Raw genomic sequence first — 19541 nt, 5'->3', positions numbered from 1 at the left:
GAAAATGGATGGATGGCTGGATGCTTAGAGAATTAGGAAATGTATGATGGATGTATGTTTGAGCAAATAAAAGATATAGTATGATGGATGGATGATTGATCGATTAGAAAATGTAGTATGATGGATGGATGGATGCCTAGAGAATTAGGAAATGTAGGATGGATGGATGGAGGCTTAAACAGTTAGAAGAGATAGCATGATGGATGGATGGATGGATGGATGGATAGATGTAGGTTTAAACAATTACAAGATATGGATGGATGGAGGTTTAAACAATAAGATGGTATAGTATAATGGATGGATGCTTGGACAACTAAAAAATCTAGTATCATGGATGGATGGATGGAGGTTTAAACAATTACAAGATATGGATGCTTGGACAATTAGAAAATGTAGTATCATGGATGGATGGATGGATGGATGGATGGATGGAGGTTTAAACAATTAGATGATCTAGTATAATAGATGGATGGATGGATGTATAGAGGTTTAAACAATTAGATGATCTAGTATGATGGATGGATGGATGGATGGATGGATGGATGGATGGATAGATAGAGGTTTAAACAATTAGATGATATAGTAGGATGGATGGATGGATGGATGGAGGTTTAAACAATTAGATGATCTAGTATGATGGATGGATGGATGGATGGATGGAGGTTTAAACAATTAGATGATCTAGTATGATGGATGGATAGATGGATAAATGGATGGATGGATGGATGGATGGATGGATGGATGGATGGATGGAGGTTTAAACAATTAGATGATCTAGTATGATGAATGGATGGATGGATAAATGGATGGATGGATGGAGGTTTAAACAATTAGATGATATAGTATGATGGATGGATGGATGCCTAGAGAATTAGGAAATGTAGGATGGATGGATGGAGGCTTAAACAGTTAGAAGAGATAGCATGATGGATGGATGGATGGATGGATGGGTAGATGTAGGTTTAAACAATTACAAGATATGGATGGATGGAGGTTTAAACAATTAGATGATCTAGTATGATGGATGGATAGATGGATAAATGGATGGATGGATGGATGGATGGATGGATGGTAGGATGGTAGGATGGATGGATGGAGGTTTAAACAATTAGATGATCTAGTATGATGGATGGATAGATGGATAAATGGATGGATGGATGGATGGATGGATGGATGGATGGATGGATGGATGGAGGTTTAAACAATTAGATGATATAGTATGATGGATGGATGGATGGATGGATGGAGGTTTAAACAATTAGATGATCTAGTAAAATAGATGGATGGATGTATAGAGGTTTAAACAATTAGATGATCTAGTAGGATGGATGGATGGATGGATGGATGGATGGATGGATAGATAGAGGTTTAAACAATTAGATGATATAGTAGGATGGATGGATGGATGGATGGATAGATAGAGGTTTAAACAATTAGATGATATAGTAGGATGGATGGATGGATGGATGGATGGATAGATAGAGGTTTAAACAATTAGATGATATAGTAGGATGGATGGATGGATGGATGGAGGTTTAAACAATTAGATGATCTAGTATGATGAATGGATGGATGGATGGATGGATAAATGGATGGATGGATGGATGGATGGATGGATGGATGGAGGTTTAAACAATTAGATGATATAGTATGATGGATGGATGGATGGATGGATGGATGGATGGATGGATGGAGGTTTAAACAATTAGATGATCTAGTATGATGGATGGATGGATGAATGGAAGTGTGAATAATTTGACAGTGTAGTATGTAGATAGAAGGATGGATGCCTGCATTTTGGACCATTAGTGTATAATGTATTTTGGATTACTTCTTGTTCTATAATATTTTGTAATATTCCATCATCACGTTTCGGGATGTGGGACTAAACCGCTAAGCCTGAAGAACCAAAGCGGGACTTTCTGGTCACACTGGTTGTCCCAGTACTGTTTAGTTAGTATCGTATTCCTGACAGAAATCTGCACTGTAAGCATTTCAGAGCATTTAAAACGCCACTTCCTGTTCGTGCAGCGCGTGGGCCAGGCTCTGTTTTCCTCGCGTTTTGACCCTTTTCGCCTTCCATGCACAATTCCAGGAGAGGCGGCGTGATTCCTTTTTCATAAGGAAATCTCCATTACGCGTTCATTTCTGAATGGTGTGATCGCAGCGGGGAGGGCAACCGAGAGAAGGAGGAAAAAAAAAAAAACAAGCCAAGTCCAGGTGAAAAGAAAGAGACGGACTCCCCGATCGGCTGCACGCAGAGGAGGGATGAAATCACGCCGCTAAATATGATGCGCTTTCTGCTGGACTGCCTGAGGCCGGGACGCGCGCGCGCGGGCTGCGGCAGGTAAAGACGCAGCGTCTTTTCTCCTTCTGCAAGGTGCTGAGATGCCTGCAGAAAAACAAAAACCGAGGAACCTCTGGTTTGCATGGACAAAAATCCCACAAACTTGCAAAAATATATGTCATCTGATCTTATCTGTGCTACCAAATCATCTCTAAAGAGCGTCTCTTTCTCTATATATTTATATCTCAATGCTATAATATATGCATGCGTCACCTAATTATTATTATTAACATTATTTTTATTAATATACCCCAAAGTGAATATTATGCATCATGTGTGAGCTTGATAGAACATCCTGGTGTTGTTCTGCATCCTATGTGCTGTGTGTCAGGTGTGAGTCATGTGCTGTGATGAGGAAGATGAGGAAGACTGTTGCAGGATATTTTTGATTTCTCTTGTTGATTTTTTCTGAATGAACATCTACACATTCACATCGGGATTACACACACACACACACACACACACACACACACACACACACACACACACACACACACACACACACAACTCACATGCATGCCTATTTCTATTGGATTGTGCAGTTGTGCAGCTGCAGGACCACCATCTCTTTATAGATGCAGAATACACTGCTTTTATCAACGGAACATGGCAGCAGAGCAAAAACAGCAAAAGCCTTCTGAGAAATCATATTTTTTTAGGTTCCTATCTGTTTAGAGACTCCCATGTGTTCATAGGTTTCATCAGGGTTCTCTGGTTTTCTCCTAATATCAAAAATGATATAAATTCCTTTTTCCTGTATCATTTTTGATAATAGGAGAAAACCAAAGAACCCTGATGAAACCTAATGATAACATACAACATGCTGCACATCATACAGGTAAAACAACAGGTTGAACTATTTTAATATTATACTAGTTTTATTGTTCTGATCATCTGATCATAGCTGGAATCCTCCCAAAAAAGCTTTTTGTCACATGATATTGTAATATTATATCAGGTGGGTTTTGTTATATCAATGGCTTGAGATCTATAGTATTGATATGTCAAAGAATAATAATAGATGAACAGCAAAAAATGTGGATGGCAGTGTTTGTTTTCATGATTAATACCAAATTAAAAAACTCAAAAGTGCCATTTTGTGTTGCAGAGAAAACTCGGTGGAAATACCAACGAAGGAGAAAGACCCTGGCGATGAACATGAACTCAAGGTATGGACTGAGTATGATGATTGTCATAGACATATGGATCAATTCCTAGTCAACGCCAGTATGAACAAAACCCACATCAAATAAGAGCCTTGGCCCAGTCATGTGATTAATCCAGTGACCAGGTTTAATCAGTAACGAAAAGCTGCTGCAAGGAGAATGAACTCGACGGACCAGGAGCAGGTTCTTCTCTGGGTTTTTTATGTACGTTCAGGAGCAAAGGCTAGCAGTGGAGCGGCACCAATGACGTCACGGTGCTATTTTAGTGCTAGTGATCTGTGATTGGTGGCCCAGAGGCAAGCCCCACCTACTGGACTTCTCACACTCACACACACACACACACACACACACACACACAGCTGCAGATAATCTAGTTCCGCTTGAGTGTATCTGAAAGTCCTGTATGTGTTACTGTGTGTTTGCTGGTGGTAACAGAATCCCTGCCAGAAGGCTGTTGAACATTTTTTGCTGCATCTCCATTCCACAGGCACTAAATATCGTTGGATGAAATCGCAAAAAAACTTCAGTGATAAATTGCAGATTAAAAGTACAGAATAAGCAGATTGGATCATTGGCCCGAATTCTTCATTGTAAACCAACACGATCAGGGCCTCGGTCCAGGTTCAGCATTGTGCTGGCCAGATCTGGCAACCCGGAGAATTTCATTTTGAGTTAATTTTTAATCTGCAGTCCTTTATGGAGCTACTTACTGTGTAATGAATGGATAGACAGGAGTTTGGATGGACACATGGATGGATGGATGGAGGGATGGATGGATGGATGGATGGATGGATGGATAGATGGATGAATTTCTATAGTATAAAATGGGTGGATAGGTTTTGATGGTAAATTAAATTTTAATTGTTTTATCTAACTTACAGGGTTTGTAGTGGACAGAAGGATGGATGGATGGATGGATGGATGGATGGATGGATGGATGGATGGCTGGATGAGCATTTGGGAAAATTAGGAATAATTGAAAGATGCTTGAATGGACTGGTAGATAATTTATGGATGGATGGATGGATGGATGGATGGATGGGTGGATGCGCAATTTGGAAAATGAATAATAATGGAAAGATTCTTGAATGGACTGGTAGATCATTTATGGGTGGATGGATGGATGGATGGATGGATGGATGGATGGTGGAGGGACAGCTGGTTGGTTGGATGGATGGATGGATGGATGGATGGATGGATGGATGGATGGATGGATGGATGGATAGATGGATGGTGGAGGGACAGCTGGTTGGTTGGATGGATGGATGAAAGGATGGATGGATGGATGGATGGATGGATGGATGGATGGATGGATATTTAGTCAAATGTACTTTGATGGATAAATGTTTGGGCAGATAAATGAGTGGATGGACGGATGGACGGATGGATGGATGGATGGGTGGGTGGATGGATGGATGGACGAGCAATTGGGAAATTGAAAAATAATGGAAAGATTCTTGATTGGCCTGGTAGATAATTTAAGGATGGATGGATGGATGGATGGATGGATGGATGGATGGATGGAGGGACAATCAGAAAATGTAGTATGCAGTTATTTTGGGCAGCTGTTCTATTGTAGAATTATAGATGACCGTATGGATGGGTGGATTTAGAAGGTGGGATTGACAGACTTTATTGATCTTTTGTAACTCACTCTGGATCAGAATGTCTGCCAGATGCCATAAATATAATAAATAAATCTTCACTACAGTTGGAGCATCTATTATCCCCATAAATCACACACAGCACTACACTACACATATTCACACACCAGATCCAGCACAAAAACAAGGCAAAGTGTAGACTGCATCACACTCAAACAGGAAGTGGCTCATGGGTACTGGTTTGCTGGAATAAGTCTGTATCTGAAGTTGCTCGTGTAAAGTCCATACTCATTTCTATGAAGGGAAAAACATTGAGATATCTATTTTTCATTACTATCCTCTTTCCCTTCACTGCATCATATTCTTTTCATCTCCTGTCTTTCATTTCTTCTCTCAGTCACAAGTGTATACTGTTTTCATATGTCTTAAGGGCAAAGAATTATAGCACTCAGCATTGTACAGTGTTTACTCTGACACACACACACACACACACACACACACACACACACACCTAATGCAGCTTAAAATAATTAGCTAATAAGCTAAATGAAGTGTGTCAGAGAAAAGAAAACAGTGTTATAGATCTCTGACCCTGAGAACACAGTAGTATTGAGTGGTCATGTGATACCTATTTTAATGTAAACATAAAAAACAAGGTGCTAAAATACGTTAACATTATTTTGTGATCTGCATCTCAGCTAATATTTTTCAGGAGTGACTTTTAACTGCACGAGTTCGCCTTTACACTAGCAGTGTCATCATTTCTTCTGATTTGATTCTTCTGGCTATACGATGAAGTATGTGCTGTAAAAATCAAACTAAAAATAAATCACACTGCCCTTTCTATGAAACCCTATATGTATGTAGGTATTGTAGTGACCTTTACAGAACCGAATTAGAAGCAGGGCTGGATTCTGGGCTAGAAAATGAGGAATAAAAAAAAAAAGAAGATAAACATAAAAAAACTGTTATAAAATAAACGATATAATTGAGACATTATTGAAAATTATACAATAATTAATGGGTTTAAAACCATTTTAGATGTTACAGGTTCCTTGGAAGTGTAGGATATTAATGTCGGATGGATGGATGGATGGATGGATGGATGGATGGATGGATGGATGGATGGATGGATGGATGGACAATTGGCAAATGAATTATAATGGATGAATCTATAGATTAGTGGGCAGATGGATAGATGACAAAAATGGACATGAAGTATGATGGATGGATGGATGGATGGATGGATGGATGGATGGATGGATGGATAAACTGATAGATTGGATGGAATAGCCAATTGGTAAGTGTAGTATAAATGGGTAGATAATTGAACAGATGGATGGATGAAAAATTGGAACATGAAATATAACAGGTGGATGGATAGATGGACAGTGGCAAAATTAGGTATAGTGGATGAATGGATGGGTGAATGAAGGGATGGATGGATAGACAATTAGGAAATATCAAATAATGGATGAATGGGTGAATAGATGGATGGATGGATGGATGGATGGATGGATGGATGGATGGATGGATGGATGGATATTTGGCAAATTAATTATAATGGGTAAATCTGTAGATTATTGGAAGGATGGATAGATGTCGAAAATGGACATAAAGTATGATGGATGGATGGATAAATTGATAGATTGCTGTATGGATAGACAGTTGGTAAATGTAGTATAAATTGGTAGATGATTGAACAGATAGATGGATGAAAAATTGGAACATGAAAAATAACAGACGGATTGATGGATGGATGAGGAGATGGATGGGGAGATGGTTGGGGAGATGGATGGATGGATGTGTGAATGAATAGGTGGATAAATTGATAGATGGCTGGATCATTAGACAATTTTCAAATGCATAATGAATGGACGGATTAATAGATGAGTAGAGGAAAGAAATGTGATACTGAAATGAATTGAAGAACATTGTTATAAACAATACTTGATTTTTCTATAAAGAATAAATATTTGAGCTCTGGCACTGGTAATTCAGTGATTATTATTAAAGCTCGGGGACAAATAATCCTCCCTTTAAAGCGTCTACACAGGAAGTGTGTTTGTCTTGTTGTGGTGATAAAGAGAGCTGTGAAATCTCTTCCACTGTCACACTGAATAATCTCTGCTTTAGGCAGAAAATAAAGGGGTTGTTTCTGTTCACACTAATATTTAGCGGTTCTGGTTCATCGTGACCAAAATTAAATTCTCCCCCCTTTTCCAGGATATGGAGGACGTGGTGGCGATGGAGGAAGGGGCTCTGCAGAGAGACAGGGCTCAGTGCCGGGACAGCCAGCAGGCCCTCGAGAGCCTGGCCAAGAGGAGAGCACAGCTGAGGGAGGAAATCGAACGCCTCCAAGAGCAGCGCAAGCAGGAGGGCCAGCTGGTGAGGCAGTCTCTATCTTACACACACACACACACACACACACACACACACACACACACACACACACACACACACATGCATATGCATTTCCATGTGCTTTCTCTCTGTCTCTCTTGAAGCTTAGCAAAGAGTTGCTACAGCTGAATTCAGGAAAATCAATAAATAAATACAGTTTGATGGACCAGAATTTTTAAGAAGCAGTTTGTCATTTCTAGTGCCCTCTGCTGTTTGAAAGGTGAACTGCAATTGGGTGACTGCACTCAACCCAAAATGATGTAGCCGTACCGTACATTGTACAATATTGTAATGAAATGGCGCATTGTGCATGGTGAGTTTTCATACAGAACAACATGTTAACTTTGTCTAGTGGGAGATCAACGTGAGAGATACTCGACCCAAAATTATACACTTAATTCTATATCAAAGTTTTTTTTATATAATACATAAAAAGCATCCACTTGGGTAATGAGAAGTAGTGCATTAAGAGGTATAAGCTTGTGAGTTATATACTGCTGGCAGATTATCAACCAGCCTTGTGCACAAAATCTTGGCACAATGATGCGTCTGGGCCGCTGAGACGCTCAGTTGTTACTTGAAAGGACACAAAGTGCTTCATGTGCTTCGCATATCGTTGAATCCGAGCAAAGTGATCTTGCAGTGATTGGGATCCGTATGGCTTTTTCCCCATTTTTTATTTTGTCTGTAAATGGCATTTTTTCGAGACATGTCGAGACCCAGGAGCCTTAAAGAATGGTGATCAGTATAGGGGTAGTATACTGTTCGCAATTTACACTACTGTATGTGGCAGCAGTTCTCGAGTGGATATATATATGTACAGTATTTATATATATATATATATATATACACATATAACACATCAGTTACCACTAAAGGAAGAAGAATAGAAAATTTTAATTGGTTGGGGAATAAAAGATCATTTTGATCTATTTTTGAAACATCTAGGAGCACAATAGAGTCGGCCAGATGGTAGCAGTTCAAAGGTGTAAGATAAAGGATGCCTCCTATCAGCCACAATGATGTTAGCTATTGATGTTCAATACTCTTTATATATATATATATATATATATATATATATATATATATATGTATATGTATATATATATATTTAAATAAACTCTCTATACTCCATAACTTTATCCCTACCAGTTTACTTGCTTCCCCAGTGACCTCCTCTGAGCCTCGGGAGCATTTCCATACCAGCAAATTGCACAAAATGTCGTAATGCTTTCAATAAAAGCCCCATAAAACATCAGCAGCATCCTGCCATGGACATTAAAGGAAAGCAATTTCTTAAAATAAAAAAGTACATTCTCTGTTGGAAGTTTCTACTTTACATAATCAGTCCCTGCATCCCACCCAGGTTTGTGGTCCAGCGTCATATTAAGGTATTTGTAGTTTGCTAATGATTGTATTTGCGCAGGATGAGTTACGTTTAAACACACTTTTCATGCCGGTAAGAAAATCACAGCTCTGTCTGGATTAGCAGCAAATTAGCAAACATTTCAATCAGAATCAGGTTTCTTAACCAAGTGTGTTGACACACAACAAGGAATTCGGTTCCAGCTGTTGGTGATTTTCAAAAGTACAGACATAAATATCAACGCTATACATTTAGTTTAGACGATCCGAGACGATACGGACAATACAGGATAAATAAGAAAGTGTAAGATGGCATGGTAGTGCCAATAGCAGTGTTGTGCATCACAGGAGATAAAGAGGTTACTTCAATGTGCAATTTTCCCTTTAAACCCCTGAGTGAAGGTCATGAAAGGTCATAGGGAACGAATGGCTCACATTCTGGCACGGCTTCATGAGATCCTAATAAATGACCGATAGTGGTGATATTTCATACATACAAGTTACAGTCATACATGCAGACTGCACTGAGTGGTCTCTTTGTGTGTGTGTGTGTGTGTGTGTGTGTGTGTGTGTGTGTGTGTGTGTGTGTGTGTGTGTGTGTGTGTGTGTAGCTCCTGTCCCTGCAGGAGGAGCAGGAGGAACTGGAGCAGAGAGTGCAGGAATACGACGCCGAGCTGTCAAGAGCGAGAGAGGAGCTGCAGCGCCTCCAGGAGGAGATCCGAAGCACCAGGGCTCGGGTGGAGGAGGCGCACGGACGCATGGGACCGCTCAAACACTGCATCGGAGATACATACACGGAGATAACTGAGGTCAGCACTTTACTTCAAAGACAGAGTAATTTACGAGCAATCTAACGTATCATTTTCGTTGCAACCTTTTTCCTAATCGCATACATTTGCATATGTAATAAGTAGATCTCCATGGAGTTTGCTTTGTGCATTGTCATGCTGAAACAGGTTTGGGTCTCGTAGTTCAAGTGACGGGCATATGTAAGCCATAAACATTCAAAGACTCATATACAGTTGTGCGCTTTTTGAGTAACGGTTTGAGAAAGAACCACATATGGCTGGAAGAATCAGGTGTCCCAATACTTTTGTGTAGGTAGGAGCCAGGTTATGTAATGCCATATAAACAAAAAGCAGGATTTTAAATACGATAAAATTTTTTTAAAGCATGTCGATTTTCAGGTTTTAACATCAATCCTTGATCATAGATCATATTTAACAAATTCCTAAATAATATACTAATAAAAATAATAATTATGGAAAAAAAAAAAAAAAAAGATAAAGGTTTGGAGGTAAAAAAAACAAAAACAAAACGTAATTGTGATTTAATACGTTATCACCTAATGAAGTGGAGTGAAGGCTGCAAAGGGTATTAGAGGTAAAGGGGAATGTAACAAGTCTACGACTTATATCGGATAGGAAGTCACTGCAAAGTGGGCGGGGCTTAAGATTCTTTTAAAAGCAATGCATTTCAGTCCAAATCACTTGAACAGTCCAATGCAGTTCAAGTGTCCGGAAGTAAAATTCATAGAAACGGCTTCATGATTATAATTGGAAATTGCATGGGTTAACGATTACCGAATAAATAATTAATACGTAATTAAATAAACAAAAGAATAGGACCAAGCCCTGTAAGTGATGTGCTGCTTTTCAGACAGCTGCATTATTAAATTTTTTTTATTTAGCGTGATCTTCAATCCCATTCAGTTCTTCACTCCAAAACCCCCTCTCTTTTCCAATGAAAGGTCATAGAAGTGTGTTCTTAATGGACTCTTTATTGACGTGAGAACATTAAAGGAATATCCCAAGCATCAGACACTGAACGTGTACTTTAGGAGTCGATTAGTCAAGTGCATGAAATATCTTTCTTTCTTTTTTTTTTTTTTTTTTAGCACGGAAGTTTAAACAGTCGTTGCAGCCATCAGCTTCTCGTGCAGTTTTCCGATGCAAACCAAATGCTCGATATGACTCAGCGTGTTTAGCTTCAGGGTCTGTTCTGTCTGTCGTATTATCTATCAATGTTTTCCAAAAGCTATACCATTTTCATGTCCTATTTTCCATGTCTGCTGTAATCCATCATCATGCACACGTTACAGTGAAGACGCTATCATTCCAAAAAACAATATCAGAATTTACAGACTTGCTTTTAAATATATTTTTGTCCATGAATATGCATTCAATTATTCCCAATAGTCTATTATCTTCATTTCATAGCGTTTCTCTCAGGTGCCACCAAGGGGTCTTTTTACGCTAATGTTTCTTATCCAATCAGATTTCAGCCGTCACATCACATGTTGTAGGGGTCAAAGGCATCTGCCGAATAAGCCTTTAGACTCAACAGAGCAGCGCACCTTTAGGTTCAAGCTGCTGCTTTAACCAGTCACATTTCAAGTTAGCGATACCAGGGCTATCTAGCAGGCGTACAGTCATGTCGGCATTTTCAAAAAAAACTGGACATCACGAGGAACCATTTATACAGTTGTGTTTTCTTTCCTGTAGAATTTGTAGAAAAATACACAATTGACAAGCCATTTTGTGTCTTCAGTTTGCTGAAGACAACCTGTCCAAGAGCATGAATTACTGAAATCATGTCCTGTGGTCTGATGAGACTAAGATAAACTTGTTTGGCTCAGATGGTGTCCAGTATGTGTGGTCTGGGGCTGCATGAGTGCTGCTGGTACAAGAGAGCTGCGAGAAACATGATTTCCACAATGTACTGTGACATTCTAAAGCAGGACATGATGCCCTCCATTCAGAAACTGGGGTGAACGACAGTTTTCCAACATGAAAATGAACCCAAACGCACCACCAAGATGACAACCGCCTTGCAGAGAAAGCTGAAGGTGAAGGTGATGGAGTGATTCTTAAAGTGGAACGTGGAGAAGCACCATGTGTCTAACATCCAGCAGCTCTGTGATGTCATTATGGAGAAGTGGAAGAGGATCCCAGCAACAACCTGTGCAGCTCTGGTGAATTCCATGCCCAGGAGGATTAAGGCAGTGCTGGATAACAGTGATGCTTATATAAAACATGTTCACTTGGGGTGTACTCACGTTTGTTGTCAGTTATTTAGACAATAATGGATGTATGGTGAGTTATTTTTAAAGGACAGTAAATCTGTACTGCTACACAAGCTGCACATCGACTACTCTAACATATATAAGTTTCATTTGTCCCTTGAGAAGATATACTAAAATGCTGTGTACTCACTGAGATACTACACACAGACATATATAAACATATATTTGTTTGTTTGTTTGTCCCCTAGGCTAAACAGAGACTAGGTGAACTGATCACTGAGATGATCGCTATTGAGGCATGTGCCCCTGAGATCACGTCCCACCAGGACATAAAATGCTTAAGCATGGCTGTTGACGGTGGTTCCAGAGAAGAAGATGAAGATGCTGAAGAGCACCACAACAGCGTCTACGAGGACGAAGAAGCACTCAAACGTCACAGTGTGAAGAACGAGCCTTTGGAGCAGGAACAGGAAGATGGACCTGAGAAGCTGCAGCGCTCTGTTGAGAACTTGGTCTAAAAAACATTATATAAAATTATATGAACTCATATAACTTATTTTATGCATTGAAATCAGCGCTAGTCGAACGTTCCGTTTCTACTGCACCATGTTTTTACTAAGGTTCATGAGCAACTAAAGAGGAACTTCATTTTGTAGCTGTTTATTTTTAATTTTTTTCTCTTTTATCAAATATTTCAATTCTCTTGATTAAGTGAGAGTAAGGCGATTTAAACATCCTCATCACCAGATTATAAGAACTCTTGGATCTATAACGATATATATAGAGTGAGCTAAACTATATATTCAGCCTTCCTCAGTTAACATTTACCTCAGGAAGTGAAACTGTTTGACTGTAAATATACCTGTAGCTCAATCAGTAGCTAAATACTTCCTTGTGTAATGTTTGGAAACCACTTCAGAATGTTCTTGAACAAGGTAAATCTTATTGTCTGGCTAACAAAATGCAATCTTACTTAATCTATCTTCTATTGAACCGTTTCACTAGCCAGCCAACGTGACTCATTACCCAGCCAACGTGACTCATTACCCAGCTAGCATAAATAAACACAAATTTTAGCTAGCTACTTCCTCATCTCTAATGTTTGGAAACCAGATAGAAATCTAGGTAAAGATTTTAATCCCTTCAACAAGTTTGCTAACGTAACTAGGACCTCATCAATGAAACTGTTTAATAATCATTTACATTTGTTTTGTGTGTATAGTTTTTATAAGTGCTTAGCATTCTGGCTCTTTATGCAGTGTTGATTTTCATTTTCACAGAAGAGCAGCGGTTCGTCTTCGTTCACCGAGATCACATTGACAGAGTTTAAAGAAGAGGATGCATCACCCAGATCAATAACATCACAGGTAAAGGGGGCTTTAAACTTGTCACATTTACATTACAGCACATTGAAATTCTTTCTTCAAATATTTCTCAGTGATGGAAAGCTGGCCTTCACCACTGAGCTACCACTTCTTTCCACTTTGATACAGTATTTCAATATGCGCTTTGGAATTCATTTCCACATACTGTATATAGGGAAAAAACTGTAAGTTAACTGGAAATACATAAGGTTATTTATTAGGTGTTTCAGCTGTTGATTGGGTTCTATGAAATTTCACAACATACACCAACTTGATAGTAAAACCAGTACATTTGTTCATTCTTGGAATTTTACGTTATTTTATAAGACAATCGTGGGACAGCAGCACAGGTACATATCAAGAGTTTCAGGGTAATATTCATGTCAAACATCAGAAAATGGGCGAAATAATTTGTCATTGTAGGTGCCAGACAGGCTGATATGTGTTTTTTAAAACCGCTGGGAGTTTTTCGAATTTATATATTCATCCAGTATCAGTAATGGGCTAGAAACACCTTGTTGAAGAGAGACGTCTGAGGAGAATAGCCAGATTGGTTTAAACTGACAGGAGCTTCAGTGATGATTCAGTGGTTCTCTGGGATATTGAACATAATGTTGGGGGTTTAAGCCCCAGCAGTTCCAAGATAACTCTTAGGCACTTAACTCTATCTGCTCCAGGGGTGTCAAGTCAAGTCAAGAAGCTTTTATTGTCATTTCAACCATATATAGCTGACACAGTACTTGTGAAATGAAACAATGTTCCTCCAGTATCCTGATCCTACATAAAACAACATAAAACAACAATCACAGTAACGGAAAAACACAGGGCTAAGGACACAGTCTGAGGTACAACATGGTACAGTCTGAGGTACAACAGGTCTCAGTCATGGTACAACACCTGAGGTTGTTGTACAATGACTGACCTTGTGTTTTGATTCCAGCTTTCTGACAAGTTAGGATATGTGAGAATTAAAATCTCATTTTGGGATTTATTTTTTTGGGAAAAATATAAATATTTGCATCCTTGGTGAGAAGAAAAGCAAATAAGGATGCTTAAGTCATTGAATATTGAGGTGGGTTGGCTACAGTAGCAGATCTGGTTGTTTGTATTCAGTACGCTTCTGCCACATGATTGGCTGATTGAATAATTATATGCAAAATATCAACTTTTCAATATTTTTTTGTATTTTGTCATCATTTGTATTAGTAATTATTTGTAAAAGTAAATATTAAAAACTCACAATTACACAATATTTTTTGTTGCACAAAATGATGGCTATTATCCACAAGCTAAATGTACTTGTTTATAACTTTTAATGACGTCATGATTATGTCTGATTACGGACATTTCATTTCTGTCAATTGCAAATTTTTAACTACCGTAGACCCCCCTTTACATCACTGTTTTTTTTTTTTTAAAGCACACAGGCTCTGCTGATCTGGAAGAGGAGGATTTTGAAATCGTCCAGTCCCTCATGTCCAGACCGGTTCATCAGTCTGCTAACAAGGAGTTTGACTTCTTCCACCCAGACCCTTTTGTTGATTGTAAGTGGGATTGTTTTCTGATACCATCTCCTTTTATATAAATCGGAATTCCCAGGCTTCCTGAAACATTGTGTTGAAAAACTATATTTTAAATAAAAAAAAATATATAGTCTGCTGGGATTCGAACTCATAACCTTTTTTTAACCATTTTTTCTTCTCAGCATAAATAGGTCCAGATAAATCCTAGAAAGAAAAGCTCTAATACTTGAATACTCTAAAGGGGCTCTTCAGTTTGTTCTGTAGAAGTCTACAATGGAGAGTTTCATTGTTCTTTCCAACCTTTGAGGAAACCTTGTGGTTTATTTCCTGAGGGAAAATTCAATGTATAAATGATATGAGCCTGAAATTAAGAATTGTCAAGGCATATTGGGGGTCAACTAATATGATAATTGGTGCAGAAACAGTACATATATGTGTGTTAAAATCAGCAAATTAGAGATTTTATGTTTGATTTGAATGTTTAGGATGATATATATCATTTGCAATAACATCAATGATTAAAAAAATATATGGAAAATCCCTTTAAAATAATTAAAGTGTATCTACTTTGCAAATACACTGAGTAAAGTACATTCTATCTGCTTCCTAGATGATGTGTTTGGAGATGAACGCTTCCTAAAAGTGGACATGACAGGTCAGTGTTATACGTGTTTTTTTTTTTTTTATACTGTTTTCCTTAGATTTGGTATTTTGCGCATTTCTTTGTGTCAATGATTCCCCATTTGCTGGATGTTTCATTACAAATCACAAATCAGTCCCTAAAACAATTTTTTATTTTTTTTCTCAGAATTCCTATCTGGTGATCCATTCAAAGGCAGCGACCCTTTTGCTTGCGACAACCTGTTTGATGATGTAGCCAACACCTCGTTTCCTCAGGATTCTCCGCTCAGTGAAGAAGGCAATGCTAAAGAGTCCAACCCTCTGCCCTTGAGTCCTGAATCTGCCAGTAAAGAAGAACATGATAATATTTCAATTGTTGCCCATTCTCCAGCTACTCCTAACTGCAGTCAGTCTATTGACTCTGGAATGTTTGAACAAAATGTCCCTGAACTCGCTGATCCTGAGAAACATGTGTCGTACGATGTCTGTCATCAGGTTGGAATTGAAATCACAGTGACCCAAGATGCTGATGACAGGGATCTCAGGAGCACCTTAAGGAATGACTCGGATCTGCCCACAAGCCCTGAGAATGAAGATGGGGGACGTTTTGACCCTATCGTTTGTGAACATAATGACTTACACGAAACCGAATCCAGTTCGACAGTCGACAGCTCCTTTGATGGAGATTTTGGCACCGCTGAAGACCATCCAGAAGACGAGCCAGAGGTTAAGGAGGGACCCAGTTATGTTCGAAGGAATCAAGCACTGTACGGACTGCAGCGGATTGATACAAGCTCCTACACTAGTTTTCCTCTCAGTCCTGATGCGTATGATCCGTTTTCTGAGAGTAACGTAGACGAGAAACGGCCGTCCTTCGGTTCGGATCACAATACTCCGATGGAATTTGTCGCTGAAAATGTAAATGCTGGTTATCCGAGCCCTTCCGATCGAGAGATAGATGATGTCAAGAGTGATCCTTGCACTCTCGAGCTCAAAGAAGATAATTTCAGTAATACAAACGAGGCAAGCCATAATGAAGAACCCCTTAACACGGATGACCACAATTTTGGAGACATATATTTCTTCACTGTCCGACTAGACCCTGGAAGTTCTGACGCCAGCCCTATTTCTCCTGAAGTCAGTGAGAGAAAGAAATCTGAGGGTGACCATGTGAGTCCCGAATCTGAATACGATGAACTTGACTACGTTGCTCCAGATGAAGAGGACGAGGAACCTAAGCAGTGTAATCTGGAAGACTATCCAGAGGAAAGCTTTGACAAAGAAGAGGTCAGACCGGAACAATTCCCTGTTAGTCCTGAACCAAATGAACCAGTTAAACCTGAGGCAAACAATCCACATTCAATTCCCAATTCTGTTGAATCTAAAGACCAAAGTGATGGCCTTGATTCCTTTGAGTGCAATATATTCGAGAGCAATATTGAATTTGAACCACAATCAGATAAGACAGAAAACGTTGACTTGGATTCAAGTTTAACAAACTGCAATACAGAACCTGTAGTTCAGTACCTCATTAGCCCTGTCTCTGGGGACACTGGGATGTTTGCAACCGATGGTTACAAGCTTTGTTCTCGTAACCCATTCAGCTTTGATGCTGGTAGCATCGATCACTGTGACACCATTGACCCGAATCCTGAGCCTCCTGACTCTAGCGTTATACATGAATCTGGATCATCTGAGACCAAACTCCAGAGTTTGGTCCTACTGGAACCAGTACTTTTAGATAACCCAGTACATGCATCAAATGCCAAAAATCCAAACGCTGACAGCGGACGATTAGATTCTGGGTATCATGAATTTAATGGACCTGATCCTTTCAATCTCATAGCTACAGATTCATGTCCAGTTCCTGCAGAAACAGATGTAGGCTCTGTAACTGACGATCTAGAGATAGAACTGCCAAACACCACCAATTTGGATGAACAGGCTCCTGATCCCTTTAGCCCGGTATCCAATGATATAGCAGTATTTGATCTACAATCTGAACCTGCAGTCTATGACCCCGTGACCAAAGATTCAGGTCTTGGGTGTGCCGCTTCTTCTGGCCTGCTTGCTGATTCCTTTAGTGGATCCGAACTTGACAGCTTTGACCCCTTCAGTCTGATGCCAGAAAACAGTTATACTCACTGTAACACGGATATGCTAGTCCCTGTATCCGTCCAAGATGATTCCGGATCTTATGATAACAGATCCAGTAGCTGGGACTCCGGCGTTAGTCAGTCTCCTCAACTCCACTGTGATTTTGCACCGAACAGAGCAGATCCCCTTCTTTCACACGAGCTTAACCTGGTCAGCCCTGATACCCAAAACTTAAGCTACTCATCCGGTTACTCAACAGCAGACTTTTTTTTCCAGTCCGATTCAAGTACCTTGACAGACGCCGGCTCACTTACCCCCAAAGTTGACAAAATAGCCGCACAGGATCAAAACTCCACGGTAGACGTCACAGCCATGGAGGACCTCGCCGAAATAGAGTTCTTCTGCTCCGAGCTCAGCAAAATGGTGGCCTCGCGTTCCTCTGACACGGTTCAGCAAAGTGTCACCGAAATGCTTTTCGGCTCGAATCCAGACACTGCCAAATTCTACCCCTGGGATCTGGAAAACAGCAACACTGATATCAAGGACACCTCGAGTCCTGAAGCCGATTTCGGACACTCGTTGGACGAGGCCGAGAAACCTAGCCTGCTATGATGAAGGGACACTCCTTTAAAAAAAATTGCACGGACAAATGTAGTTTTTCGACACGCTCCATTCTTCTCTGGTATGAATCGGAGATCGAGCTTCCAGAAATCGACATTATTACTGACTGAACATCATATGAAATAAATGATTGCCAACAGTAGCAGGGACAACATGATCTATCTACACTGAGGTGCTGTGAAGAGAGGAAGTCTGAAACATTGTTAATGAAATTACCTTTAGGTTTAAAACCCATTTAGAAAAATAATGTTTCCGTCAATTCCGTAGCAGATTGAATCTGATGGCCCTCAAATCCTCGTAGAGGCCGATAGACAGTTGAAGTAGCACCACCATTGCGACCCACCGTACAGTACCTCCATGTGTATGGTGTACTAAAATGCGCTCTACCTATCAGTTGATAGACCTTTATTGATAGATCTGTAGGAACTTTGACTTGTTCAACAGGGTTTATTTGAAGACAAACATCCAAGAAAGTCTGGGGTAAAAAAGGACATGGGAAACTGAATGAGAGAGAAAAAGAGAGAGATAATAATACTAACTTCTCAATACCTCCCGTACAGTGCTGCATGAATCAAGTGTTCTTAAGGCGTGTCTGTAGAGATTATTTCCTCATCCACTGGCCGCTTTTTTTTTATTTCCCAGTAGATCATTTAGATATTTTGTTGAAAACGTAGCAATGTTTGCATCCACTGAGCAAGTCTGGTAAACATTTCTACGACCAACACATCTCAATCATGCATTTTATACAGAGATCTGTTATTCATCGAATTCACGAATCGAGTTTTGCTTCCTCATCCTTTGGAATCTGCAATACTAATCAAATTAGTAGAGAATGAGAGAGAGAATGAGAGAGAGAGAGTGAGAGAGAGAATTGCTTATGTTTTGTAAGCGGTTCATACCACGATATATTGATAGAATTACATGTTCGTTCTCATGTAACCCCTGCAAATGCTAAATTAATGACGATTTTGAGCAACTACTGATTCACAAAAACTCTGTCCTATCTGCTTGTACTAGATCGTGTACTAGATGTCTGTCTGTTCTTGTGTGCAAAGTGTTTTATCATTGCCATCAAAACATTAATTTGTAAAAGGAATCAACATATAAATATATATATATATATATATATATATATATATATATATATATATATATATATATATATATATATATATACAGTATATAATGCAGTAAAAGTTGACAAAACAGCTGTATTTGTCAGTTCTATGATTTCCAGGGTTGGGATTAGGTGTGAGAGGTGATGCCCTAGGGAGACAATACTGGGGGAAAATGTTATGTTCTTGTCCTTTGATAATGTGATTAAATCTTATTTTCAGCAGAGGTGGAAAGAGTAAGAAAACATTCTAGTACTGTTACTTCAATCAAATTTTACTTGAGTACAAGT

The 19541-nt window shown here is 39.3% G+C and overlaps 1 protein-coding gene across 1 annotated transcript; it reads left to right on the top strand.

Annotated features, from left to right (window-relative positions):
• The first annotated feature begins 1762 nt into the window (after positions 1 to 1762).
• LOC310726765 (uncharacterized protein) lies at positions 1763 to 18263 on the top strand. Its single transcript, XM_083542622.1, has 9 exons — positions 1763 to 2347; positions 3456 to 3516; positions 7344 to 7505; positions 9497 to 9694; positions 12159 to 12422; positions 13191 to 13277; positions 14695 to 14818; positions 15408 to 15452; positions 15606 to 18263. Exons 1-9 carry the CDS (start codon positions 2289 to 2291, stop codon positions 18125 to 18127), a joined length of 3522 nt encoding a protein of 1173 aa, XP_083398748.1. The 5' UTR covers positions 1763 to 2288; the 3' UTR covers positions 18128 to 18263.
• The last annotated feature ends 1278 nt before the right edge of the window (positions 18264 to 19541 follow it).

Source organism: Silurus aristotelis (assembly GCF_946808225.1).
Source record: "Silurus aristotelis genome assembly, chromosome: 5".
Classification (NCBI taxonomy): Eukaryota; Metazoa; Chordata; class Actinopteri; order Siluriformes; family Siluridae; genus Silurus; species Silurus aristotelis.
This window is presented reverse-complemented; position numbering and strand designations above follow the sequence as displayed.

Coding starts and splice junctions, on each gene's coding strand:
- LOC310726765 (XM_083542622.1), top strand. CDS start 2,289: ATGATGCGCTTTCTGCTGGACTGCCTGAGGCCGGGACGCGCGCGCGCG. Junction 9,695..12,158: donor CATACACGGAGATAACTGAG/GTCAGCACTTTA, acceptor TTTGTCCCCTAG/GCTAAACAGAGACTAGGTGA. Junction 15,453..15,605: donor CCTAAAAGTGGACATGACAG/GTCAGTGTTATA, acceptor TTTTTTTCTCAG/AATTCCTATCTGGTGATCCA.